This window comes from Oncorhynchus kisutch, linkage group LG4 (genome assembly GCF_002021735.2).
Source record: "Oncorhynchus kisutch isolate 150728-3 linkage group LG4, Okis_V2, whole genome shotgun sequence".
In the NCBI taxonomy this organism is placed as follows: Eukaryota; Metazoa; Chordata; class Actinopteri; order Salmoniformes; family Salmonidae; genus Oncorhynchus; species Oncorhynchus kisutch.
Genome location: NC_034177.2, coordinates 75,327,560 through 75,340,062, shown reverse-complemented (window position 1 = coordinate 75,340,062; position 12,503 = coordinate 75,327,560). Strand labels below are relative to the sequence as shown.

General features: G+C 43.7%; 1 protein-coding gene across 21 annotated transcripts in view; it reads left to right on the top strand.

Annotated features, from left to right (window-relative positions):
- The window catches only part of LOC109890001 (ankyrin-3-like), a 164,023-nt gene that overhangs the window by 114,431 nt on the left and 37,089 nt on the right, over window positions 1–12,503 (top strand). For 17 of the 21 annotated variants that reach the window (XM_031823661.1, XM_031823657.1, XM_031823660.1 and 14 more), the window contains 8 exons: window positions 419–616; window positions 1,740–1,838; window positions 2,601–2,699; window positions 2,998–3,096; window positions 3,472–3,567; window positions 4,457–4,529; window positions 4,758–4,814; window positions 10,226–10,349. In XM_031823661.1, the coding sequence (XP_031679521.1) occupies window positions 419–616; window positions 1,740–1,838; window positions 2,601–2,699; window positions 2,998–3,096; window positions 3,472–3,567; window positions 4,457–4,529; window positions 4,758–4,814; window positions 10,226–10,349 (845 nt within the window). The remainder of the gene's footprint in view (window positions 1–418; window positions 617–1,739; window positions 1,839–2,600; window positions 2,700–2,997; window positions 3,097–3,471; window positions 3,568–4,456; window positions 4,530–4,757; window positions 4,815–10,225; window positions 10,350–12,503) is intronic. The other 4 variants (XM_031823659.1, XM_031823644.1, XM_031823650.1 and 1 more) reach the window with 1 other exon arrangement.

Genomic DNA, 12,503 nt, shown 5'->3' with positions numbered 1-12,503 from the left:
ACTGCCCTGCTTCCCAGGACTATTCATGGAGTTAAAGCTCCACTGTAGTGTCATACCGCCAGTGGAGCTCCACTAAAGATCCTCTCCAGGGAAACCCTTTGGGAATGTTGGGATGGATCCGGCTTGGGGGTTTTGTTGTTTAGTAGTGTGTCCAGTGATGGGAGAAGAGGGTGAAACATGTTGTTTCTGTTAACCAAGGCCTTAAGCTAAACCATGCATCTAGCTAAGACTATGGGATGTTTACAGTGTACTGTGTGTTATCATCTCTTTATCTAGAACCCTAATGAGAGTAGAATAGAATAGTCGTAGAATAGAGTAAAGCAGAGCAGAATAGAGTAGAATAGAGCAGAATAGAGTAGAGTAGAATAGAGGACACATAGAGTGCTGAATACATGTTCTCTGTGTCTCGTCCTCTCAGAATGGCTACACACCCCTCCACATAGCTGCCAAGAAGAACCAGATGGACATCGGGACCACCCTACTGGAGTACGGGGCGGACACCAATGCTGTGACCCGCCAGGGCATCAGCCCTGTTCACCTGGCTGCACAGGAGGGCAGTGTGGACCTGGTCTCTCTGCTGCTCACCAAGAACGCCAGCGTCAACATGGGCAACAAGGTAACACACACACACACTGTGTATACACAGCACAAACGGTTCACTATACTACATTCACATAAACACAAACACACACGCACACACACTCTCACCTGGCCTCACAGGAGGGTTAACTTATGTGAAAAGGATAATTGTATAACTCATAGGCCTTAAGACCGGACATCATCAACACTGAAACTAACACACTCATACAGAATACTACTGTTCACATACACACATGCACAACCACAGACACATGTGTTACCAAAGGCGCATACACCAATGGCCAGGCTTTTCAGAGGCTGATTTAAGCCCACTGATATGAGCCTAGGGGGCCTGTGTCATCCTAATGAGTTGAAGGCAGATGACACTTCTCAGTATAGCGCCGTCTCTTTAGCATGGCGGATCAGACCACAGCTGAGTCTCTCATTTTCACTGACACTTTTCACTGAGTTCAAAAGGAGCCACTGGATTTACCAAGTCCTTTAAAAACAACCTCCTAGCTAGCTAACTATCCTTGTGACTCTTTAAAAACAACCTCCTAGCTAGCTAACTATCCCTGTGACTCTTTAAAATCAACCTCCTAGCTAGCTAACTATCCCTGTGACTCTTTAAAATCAACCTCCTAGCTAGCTAACTATCCCTGTGACTCTTAAAAAACAACCTCCTAGCTAGCTAACTATCCCTGTGACTCTTTAAAAACAACCTCCTAGCTAGCTAACTATCCCTGTGACTCTTAAAAATCAACCTCCTAGCTAGCTAACTATCCCTGTGACTCTTTAAAAACAACCTCCTAGCTAGCTAACTATCCCTGTGACTCTTTAAAATCAACCTCCTAGCTAGCTAACTATCCCTGTGACTCTTTAAAATCAACCTCCTAGCCAGCTAACTATCCCTGTGACTCTTTAAAAACAACCTCCTAGCTAGCTAACTATCCCTGTGACTCTTTAAAAACAACCTCCTAGCTAGCTAACTATCCCTATGACTCTTTAAAATCAACCTCCTAGCTAGCTAACTATCCCTGTGACTCTTAAAAAACAAGTATGAATAAAGAGCCATTGCTTTGACATGGCTATGATAACCCCCGGCATGGAAAATGAATTCTAAATGTGTGTGTGTGTGCGATTGCGCCTATCTCTTTCAGAGTGGTCTCACACCTCTCCACTTAGCGGCGCAGGAGGACAAAGTTAACGTGGCGGAAGTCCTGCTCAACCAGGGGGCGGACGTCGACCCCTCGACAAAGGTGAAGGTCACGCTGTTTCCACGGCAACCACAGGGAACAGACTGTACAGACTATCAGAGTGAAAGCCTGTGGGACAGAGAGATGCCCTTGATTTCAACTCTCCTTGTCAATGATAGACCAGGGGTTGTAGATGGTTAATTAATGTGTTTAGAATAGTGATAAAGACCCACAACACAATGAAGTTACAGGCATAATGTATTGATGTTGCGTGTGTGTATGTATTGTCTCCACAATTCTATACACTGGTCGATAAAATGTTGAAGGAAAGATAAACATCTGCCCCCACACACACTTGGCTGCAGCACTGTGTTCTCAGGTGTGGGATGAATAAAGGATTAGAAGACACCTGAGTGGCAGGTGTTTGTGTCTGTATGTGCGTCACTACCAGTAACCTCCCCAGCTTGATGCAGCAGGCTGCCCATCGGCTGCTCACGTTCACTAGACAGGGACACAGACAGAGAGAGATCTGCAGTAGCACAAGGTCACACACTGTTGTGCTGGCAGCACACTGGTTTACAGCCAAGGCTGTTCATTCATTCATATTTTCTATCAGGTGTCTCTATTAGAGAAGTGTTATGAAGTTCTTGTTGTATAATAGGATTTTTGTGTCACACTTGTGTAAATGTAATGTTAGTTACTTCCTGGTCTCACAAGGGCTGTGATGTCACAGGACGAGAAGTAAAAAGCTTACATCTTCCTTTCTTCTCTCTCTCTCTCTCTCTCTCTCTCTCGGTCTCGGTTCCTTGTCCTTGGGTAAAACAGATGGGATACACTCCGCTGCATGTGGCTTGTCACTATGGCAACGTCAAGATGGCGGACTTCCTCATACAGAACCAGGCCAGAGTTGATGACAAAACAAAGGTAAACAACTGAAAGTCTGTCCCATGTGGTGTTCATGTGAGCTGAGCTTATTTACCTTTATCAGTTTGTGTGTTTTTCGCTGGCTGTCCCTAACACTATCTTTGTTTTGAAACCACTCCCTCCTTCCCCGTCCCTCAATCCCTCTCTCCCTCCGTCACTCTTGCTATCCTCCTGTTTATATCTTCTCCCTCATGTTTTCACCCTGCATCCCCTTTCCCCACTCCCCTCAATTTCTCTCCATCTCGTTCTTCCTCTCACTATCATCCCTCCCTCTCGTTCTCTCTGTCGCTGTCTGCAGAATGGCTACTCGCCCCTCCACCAGGCGGCGCAACAGGGCCACACCCACATCATCAACCTGCTGCTGCAGCACGGAGCCTCTGCCAATCAGCTGACCGTGGTGAGTGAGGCATGATGGGAAAACCTGCTGTCTCAGCAGCTCTCTTCCAGAGGCCTGGATCAGCAGGGCTACACAGAGCAGCAGGACACATACAATAGTATACAGTACATACATAGTAATGGACACACAGACACAGACACACACACACACACACACACTAAAAACAGACTTCTACACAGAAACACACACACATACATATACAGTATCATTGTACATTCACAAAGCACAGAAATACACACCCACACACAGCACTAAATACACACCCACACACAGCACTAAATACACCCCCACACACAGCACTAATGTTGCCACACTAACAAAGTAAAAACAAACACATATTATAACCTACATCATTTCTTTCCCCCCTCTTCGCAGAACGGGAGCACAGCCTTGTCCATCGCCTGTCGTCTTGGTTACATCTCAGTGGTCGACACTCTCCGGCCAGTGACTGATGAGAATCTGACCTCTGTGGTAAGGGTGGTCTGTATATTTAGGTTTCTGTAGGTTTGTTTGTCTGTCTGTTTGCCTGCTTGTCTATGTAATTTAATGTGGACCAGTGGGGCCTAGCCCCAATGTTACAGCTTGTCTTTGTCCAGTGAATATTGCTTCTGGCACTCAATTTGACTGTAACTCATGAAATGGAGAGTCCACTCACCTGGTATGAACACAGGCCTTTATCTCAACTGACACCGCAGCGGTGGAAGACTTGATTTGTGTTCCATTGCTGTACAGGTAGTAGGTGTTGATCACAGGGTCACACACCCAAACAGTAGGCCGGGCACCACTCTTGAGGCAGTTTGCAGTGCATAGCATGCTGATCTCTGCATATGTGTTATGGTGACGCAAAGCAAACGGTCGATTTGCATTCCTAGTGGATGAAAAAACATGCCAATCCAGACTAGTGGTCTGTCTCCATGTACAGTATGTGTTACTGTCATCTGACCATGTGCTTGCAGTTCACTAACCTCGTGTGTATCTGTGTGTGGGGATCTGAAAGTACATAATAAATGAATAAACAGTTGTTTATTCCTCTGATGACGTGGGGCTGAATCCTAACATGAGGTGTGCACATTGTGTACAACTCAAACCTTGACATAACTGGATGAGTTACTGTATGCGTATCTCAAGTTAGTACTTGGCCCTGAAACGGTATACAAGAGTAACTGCATGTGATTCCAGGAATGCTCTCTCACATGCTTAACTGTGTGAAAAGCCCAGATTGAATATCCTGTTGCTCCTCAAATAGATCTGTCGACGTGTCAGGAGGGATTTAATAATAGTGACCCCCAGGGCCAATCAGGGGCCACTGGGCACAGTAGCATTCATCTGCATTACTCATGTCGGACTCTTTTATCAACAGACTGCGACAGAAAAACACAAAATGAACATCCCCGAGACCATGAACGAGTTTCTGGACATGTCTGACGATGAAGGTATGAGTATAAGTGGTTGATATGACTGTATCAAAACTTCGCTGACAACCTAAGCCGTGCATTACCCCATAAGCTGACAGTGAGTTGACCGGTCGGGGTTAACCTGTGTTTTGTGTATTCAAGGCATGTGAATCATATAGTATGCGTGGCTGCATCTCATATTAGTGAAAGTGTGCCATTTGATGCCTTATTAATATTCCATTAACTGTATGTATTCAAATCACACAGCTAAGGCTAATGCGCCGGAAATTCTCAATGACGACTGTATTTCAGATGTTGACGAAGGTATTTGCCCCATTTTTCTACTCAGTAGTTTTGTTTTTGTTTCAATCTTTTCACGTAACCCCATTCCTTCACCTGCACCTCACCTGTTGGAAAGCTAACCATCTCGCCATCATTGCTGATACGCTGCTTCACTGACTGACTGGCTGTTGCTAGGAGTTTGCCTGGCAATCTGGAACACGCTAGCCAGAACCCACCTCTTTCTCTCTGCTTCCTACACTGAGATGCAGCTTTCTCTGAGTATCTTGTTTGATCCACATATCAGTAGTTGATGTCAGCAAATGTAAATCAGCAGAGAAAGTAAGCCTCGGACACAAATTACATTTGTGTTTGAGCTTTTGGACTTTTATTTTGCTTGTGATAAGATACTGTTGGTTTGGTGTGACTTATCCACAGTCATTCTGGTTACACTGCATGTAGCTAAGTATTCGAGCCCTAGAGCAATTTGTGCTTTGAGGGACAGGCCTTCCTTTTACATTTTATTTTTTACATATTAGTCATTTAGCAGACACTCTTATCCAGAGCACCTTACAGTCAGTGCATCTTAAGACAGCTTGGCGGGACAACCACATATCACAGTCATAGTAAGTACATTTTCCTTCAATAAAGTAGCTATCAGCAATGTCAGCTATCAGCAATTCCCCTAGAAAAGGGGAAAAAAGTGAGAGTGTCAGTTCACAAGCCTTTTTTTGGGGGGGGGGGGTTATTGAAGAGACTTTTTGACGAGGTAGGGTTTCTGGTGTTTTCAGAAGATGGGCTTCCTATTGTAGTAAAGCTGAGTTTCATGGTGCTTTTAACTTTGTTGCCACAATACCATGCATGGTAGTTACATGGTATTTCAATATCTTGGGTAAAAATACAGTAATAAATTACTATACATTACTTGTAACTAGTAAAGTGTGTGGGACAAGTGTTGCTACAGGTTACCGGTCTCAAATTGCACTCTTATGCTGACTGTTTGAATACCAATGTATCAATAGTTGTTAGGAAAAACTTTGTTATTCATTGCTTCCAAAACACTGGGTGACAACTGAAATGCACTGCAAAAGAGTGAAATCTAAGCAAGACTAAATAGCTTATATTGAGTGATAATTTGTTTTTTTCTTACCAAGCTAAATTATCCAATGTTATTGGCTGTTAATATTAATTTTTTTATCTTAAAAAAAGGCTTAATACAAGAAATGTATCTTATTTCAAGATATTTTTCAAGATATTTTACCTTAATACTTTAAAAAAAAAATGGTATTTAACCTTTTTAACTAGGCGGGACAATAAGACAATATAAGATATTTAATCTTGCTTAGATTTCATTTTTTTTGCAGTGCATTTCAGTTGTCACCCAGTGTTTTGGAAGCAATTAACAGACACTACTGTAAAATGGATACATTTGTCCATGGAGTGTTGCTTAGGTAACTGTAGAGAGGGGTGTGGAGTTTCTGTGTCAGATGATACTGCTGGACTCAACAAGTTCCACACACTCACCTGCTGACTGATCAGAGGTAGTGCTTACGGTGTCTACATCGGGGCTGATAAACACACACTGCAATGTTTACTGCTCTCCATGTTCAATGCTTTCCACATTGTAATGGCCTCTCATACAATACTGTCATGCTATAATCAAATTGGTAACAAATAGTTTACCTCATCTCAGCTGTTGAGGTTATCCTCACAGTTTACTACATTGCTATATGGCCTTAGGTGTAAGATTGACAGAGACAGATATGGTCCCATGTGGCAAAGTTTGTAACACATGGCGCTTGCAATGCCAGGGTTGTGGGTTCGATTCCCATGGGGGACCAGTACATAAGAGCACAAAATTGTATGCACTCACTACTGTAAATGGCTCTGGATAAGAGCATCTGCTAAATGATAAAACATGTAATGTAAGCTCTATGCTGAAAACCTATCCTCTGGGAATGTGTCATTGACAGTCTTACTGAATAATGGCGTTACATTTGACCATGCATTACACCAGTAATCTGTCACAGTGCATGCCATCTCGCTTATGGAGGGCAATCCAATTGGCCATGACAGATCATTCCTGTCCTGCTGTAGTCAGAGTGCAGCGGCATGCTGATACCACTACGCATTCCTTAGATCACCCTGTCTAAAAGAGATCACTAGTCATGATTTTAGAGGAGTAATGGTTTAGGGAGGTACAGTGGGGCAAAAAAGTATTTAGTCAGCCACCAATTGTGCACGTTCTCCCACTTAAAAAGATTAGAGAGGCCTGTAATTTTCATCATAGGTACACTTCAACTATGAAAGACAAAATGAGAAGAAAAAAACCCCAGAAATTCACATTGTAGGATTTTAAATGTATTTATTTGCAAATTATGGTGGAAAATAAGTATTTGGTCAATAACAAAAGTTTATCTCAATACATTGTTATATACCCTTTGTTGGCAATGACAGAGGTCAAACGTTTTCTGTAAGTCTTCACAAGGTTTTCACACACTGTTGCTGGTATTTTGGCCCATTCCTCCATGTAGATCTCCTCCAGAGCAGTGATGTTTTGGGGCTGTTGCTGGGCAACACGGACTTTCAACTCCCTCCAAAGATTTTCTATGGGGGTGAGATCTGGAGACTGGCTAGGCCACTCCAGGACCTTGAAATACTTCTTACGAAGCCACTCCTTCGTTGCGTGTGCGTTGTGTGTTTGGGATCATTGTCATGCTGAAAGACCCAGCCACGTTTCAACTTCAATGCCCTTGCTGATGGAAGGAGGTTTTCACTCAAAATCTCACGATACATGGCCCCATTCATTCTTTCCTTTACACGGATCAGTCGTCCTGGTCCCTTTGCAGAAAAACAGCCCCAAAGCATGATGTTTCCACCCCCATGCTTCACAGTAGGTATGGTGTTCTTTGGATGCAACTCAGCATTCTTTGTCCTCCAAACACGACGAGTTGAGTTTTTACCAAAAAGTTATATTTTAGTTTCATCTGACCATATGACATTCTCCCAATCTTCTTCTGGATCATCCAAATGCTCTCTAGCAAACTTCAGATGGGCCTGGACACGTCTGGAACTGCAGGATTTGAGTCCCTGGTGGCGTAGTGTGTTACTGATGGTAGGCTTTGTTACTTTGGTCCCAGCTCTCTGCAGGTCATTCACTAGGTCCCCCCGTGTGGTTCTGGGATTTTGGCTCACCGTTCTTGTGATAATTTTGACCCCACGGGGTGAGATCTTGCATGGAGCCCCAGATTGAGGGAGATTATCAGTGGTCTTGTAGGTCTTCCATTTCCTGATAATTGCTCACACAGTTGATTTATTCAAACCAAACTGCTTACCTATTGCAGATTCAGTCTTCCCAGCCTGGTGCAGGTCTACAACTTTGTTTCTGGTGTCCTTTGACAGCTCTTTGGTCTTGGCCATAGTGGAGTTTGGAGTGTGACTGTTTGAGGTTGTGGACAGGTGTCTTTTATACCGATAACAAGTTCAAACAGGTGCCATTAATACAGGTAACAAGTGAAGGACAGAGGAGCCTCTTAAAGAAGAAGTTACAGGTCTGTGAGAGCCAGAAATCTTGCTTGTTTGTAGGTGACCAAATACTTATTTTCCACCATAATTTGCAAATTAATTAATTAAAAATCCTACAATGTGATTTTCAGGATTTTTTTTCTCATTTTGTATGTCATAGTTGAAGTGCACCTATGATGAAAATTACAGGCCTCTCTCATCTTTTTAAGTGGGAGAACTTGCACAATTGGTGGCTGACTAAATACTTTTTTGCTCCACTGTATATGTAGGCTACTTTCTTTGAGAGACAAAAAGATGAACCAATTATCCATTTTGGGGGGCAGTTTTGGTCCACCCATTTGGATTGCAGCCATATTTCCACTGTCCACCCCCCTCCTCAGGAAAAAACCTAGTGTTGTTCTTCAAAGACTCTTTCTCTGTTCATTCTCCCCAAACTGTTTATCCTGTGTCCTAAAATAAGTATTTGTTTACATTCTGGAATACACTCAGATTACTGCGCAACAGACAAACCACAAACATTATTCAAACGCGACCTCTCTATCCCTCTGCCACTGTGTTTTCGGTGCAATTCAGCCTGAATTGACGGAGATGCTATCCGGACTGGTGGACTTTCTCTCCAAATCCAATGATATGAGCTTTAGCTGAGCCGAAAAGCAAAGAAACATCTTATCGCGAATTTAAATGGCTTCTACTTTTACTTTTTCGCTCAGGGATGTGCTCTACCCGGAAAACTCCGCATAGTTTAAACTTTGTTTGCAGCAAGAGACGGAACGGCAGCGGCAGAGGTGCAGTTGCAGCAGTTACAGTAGGCTTTCGGACAGTCCCTGGCTGGAAGGACAGACAATCGGGACAGTTCGATTTCGAGTTCTTTCAGCCGCAACCACATGAATGGATTAGATTTTTTTTTACGCCTCTCGTCTTTCTCTGGATTTATTGGTGGGAGTTAACTGTTCTGCAGATAATTGGAAAATAAAGACAAACACGGGAATATAATAAGAGTGGTGACGGACATGGCTGTTTTTCTATGTAAGTCATAAAGGCCATATTTCATGGAGAAGTGCTGTCGAATGGAGGTGATACAGGGAACTGGTGCATAAAGCCATTTCGTACGCAATCGAGTTATTGTAGGCTACAGCGTAGCTGAGGCGGGAGAGAGCCGTGTGTGAGTGAGAGAGAGCTGGGAGAGGGAGAAGAGAATCGCTTGCTTGCTATGACGTACAGTATAGCCTTCAGTACTGCATTGGCTTTGAAAAACATTACTCACCTTTGACGTTCTACAGTCAGTGTGTGAAAGCGAGCGTGTTTGAAGGAACCAGTGTTGCAATGTAGCAAAGCGCTGTAACGACATTGTAGCCCATCGGAGCAAAAGTGCGGCATTATCTGAGGTACTGGGGCTGCCGGGGGAGGGGCTGCGGGCGAAGATTGATGTGTTGCAGGCTGGGTTCGGTCAGAAGGGGGAAAGGGGATACATTGTCGCGGCAAGGATTGCTGTTTTTTTTCACCTTGATAATCTAGGTGCTCTTGCTGCTTGAGTTCTGCACCCAGCGCTTTTTGGCCTGAGTGTCAATACAAACTGCGTTTGGTTTTACTGGACAGAAGAGCTGTGCTGCAAGTAGCTTTTGTCTATCTCCAAGCTAGTGGACTTCGTTAGCCTATGAATAGATTGTAACGGATTTCTTACCATGTCATTCATTTCAAGTAGCCTAGACCTATGAGTGTTGATGCTGCTATTTAGCTTCACTATAGCCCAATGAGTAGCCTACCAACTGAGCATAGGGCCTAGTACTCTGGCCCACTAGTCATCAGAGTGACACTGATGAATTATCCAAGGCCTGTTATAATGAAGTGGTGGTAAGATTTTTCTAGGAGTACTGCAACACTCTTCTTGCTCGGATTGCCTTTGCAGTAATGATTGGGGACTTTTCCACCAGGTGAGGATGCAATGACCGGCGACACTGACAAATATCTGCGGCCCCAGGACCTCAAGGAGCTGGGGGACGACTCTCTCCCGCAGGAGGGCTACATGGGGTTCAGCATTGGAGTCCGCTCAGCGAGGTATGTGACACTCTTATGGCATTATATGCTCTTGACCGCGATGTCATGTTTGGCATTGCCAGTGCGTTTTTTTAGCCCATATACACAGGTTTAAGATGTGCTGATATGTTGATGATACTGTATGGGAGCAGTGAAATTGTAAGAAGTTGTGGTGAGTTAAGTGTCCTTCATAGAAACATATGTTATGAAGATGTAATAGAGATGTTATTACCACTTGGTTCAGCATGTTTGAGTATTTTATGGGCCATAGAATGACTATTGATCAATGTCACTGATACCTACACGTATACATATGGCCTTTGGTCAGATATGTATACGTTTTTGCCCACTACAGTATTCAAAGAGAGGATGACCAGCTGTAGGCTAAGAGTTGAGTACCCAGTAGAAAACTGGCAAGCTTGGGTGAAAATACATAATCACATTAGATCAGTATTGTATAACCCACAGCACATCATTGGCCATCTATTGTGGAGCCCCTGACAGCTGGCAAATGCATGGTGATGGTCGACTGACTAAAAACAACGACGGTGTCAGGCAGCAGCACACTATGGGGAAAAACGGCCTTAAAACAGAACCACTGTTTTTCAAATCAAGATAGAGGAGTTAGATCCGCTTTTAGGCTATAATGGATGGTGTGAGATGTTTAACACATCATTTCAATATGAAGCGTGAACTCATTGCAGCTGTTCCTGGTTTGATGAATCAAGTCCGGGTGTTTGAATAAGGCTGTGTCACTTTTATCATCTCTAGAGAAGCTTTCGGAAGTTCATGTCACCAATTCCCAAAGCCATGTGACAAATGTATTGACGGCTGCTTAGTCAGTAAAAGTTAGTGATGATGTCTAAATCAAGGACTTTCTCTGATAACGTTTTGTATCTATAAACTATGTTACCATGTACTATCCTGTATACTGTGCTATGATACACCTGTGCCATTATGCTGTTATTTGAATCGCAAAGTTAACTGGTTGAATATGTGTGGTGAAAAGATATTGCTGACATGATTCTTTGCAGTGCTGGAAATGTTCTGCTTTTGTATTGATTGGTTAATGTATGGTGCCGAGCAGCTGCTTTCTTTTCCCCTTACCTTTCTGTTCATGACATCGGCCTTGCATGGTTTGCTCTCGGACTGGGCCACACACTAGTCTATACACACTCACATACATTCGTAAAGTATTCAGACCCCTTCCCCTTTTCTACATTTTGTTACGTAACAGCCTTATTCTAAAATGGATTAAATACAAGTATTTAACCCCTTTGCAATGAGACTCAAAATTGAGGTCAGGTGCATCCTGTTTCCATTGATCATCCTTGAGATGTTTCTCAAAGTTGATTGGAGTCATTGGACATGATTTGGAAAGGCACACACCTTTCTATATAAGGTCCCACAGTTGACAGTGCATGTCAGAGCAAAAACCAAGCCATGAGGTTGAAGGAATTGTCCGTAGGGCGTCGAGGCACATATATGGGGAAGAGTACCCAAAAAATGTCTGGAGCATTGAAGGTCCCCAATAACACAGTGGCCTCCATCATTCTTAAATGGAATAAGTTTGGAACCACCTAGAGCTGGCCGCCCGGCCAAACTGCACAATCGGGGGAGAAGGGCCAAGAACCCGATGGTCACTCTGACAGAGCTCCAGAGATCCTCTGTGGAGTTGGGAGAACCTTCCAGAAGGACAACAATTTTATTTTTTTATTTTACCTTTATTTAACCAGGCAAGTCAGTTAAGAACAAATTCTTATTTTCAATGACGGCCTAGGAACAGTGGGTTAACTGCCTGTTCAGGGGCAGAACGACAGATTTGTACCTTGTCGGCTCGGGGTTTGAACTTGCAACCTTCCAGCGCTCTAACCACTAGGCTACCCTGCCGCCCCACAATCTCTGCAACACTCCACCAATCAGGTCTTTATTGTAGAGTGGCCAGACAGAAGCCACTCCTCAGTTAAGGCACATGAAAGCCCGCTTGGAGTTTGCAAAATGGCACCTATAGGACTCTCAGACAATGAGAAACAAGATTTTCTGGTCTGATGAAACCAAGATTGAACCCTTTGGCCTGAATGCCAAGTGTCACGTCTGAAGGAAACCTGGAACCATCCCTACGGTGAAGCATGGTGGTGGCAGCATCATGCTGTGGGATGTTTTTCAGTGGCAGGG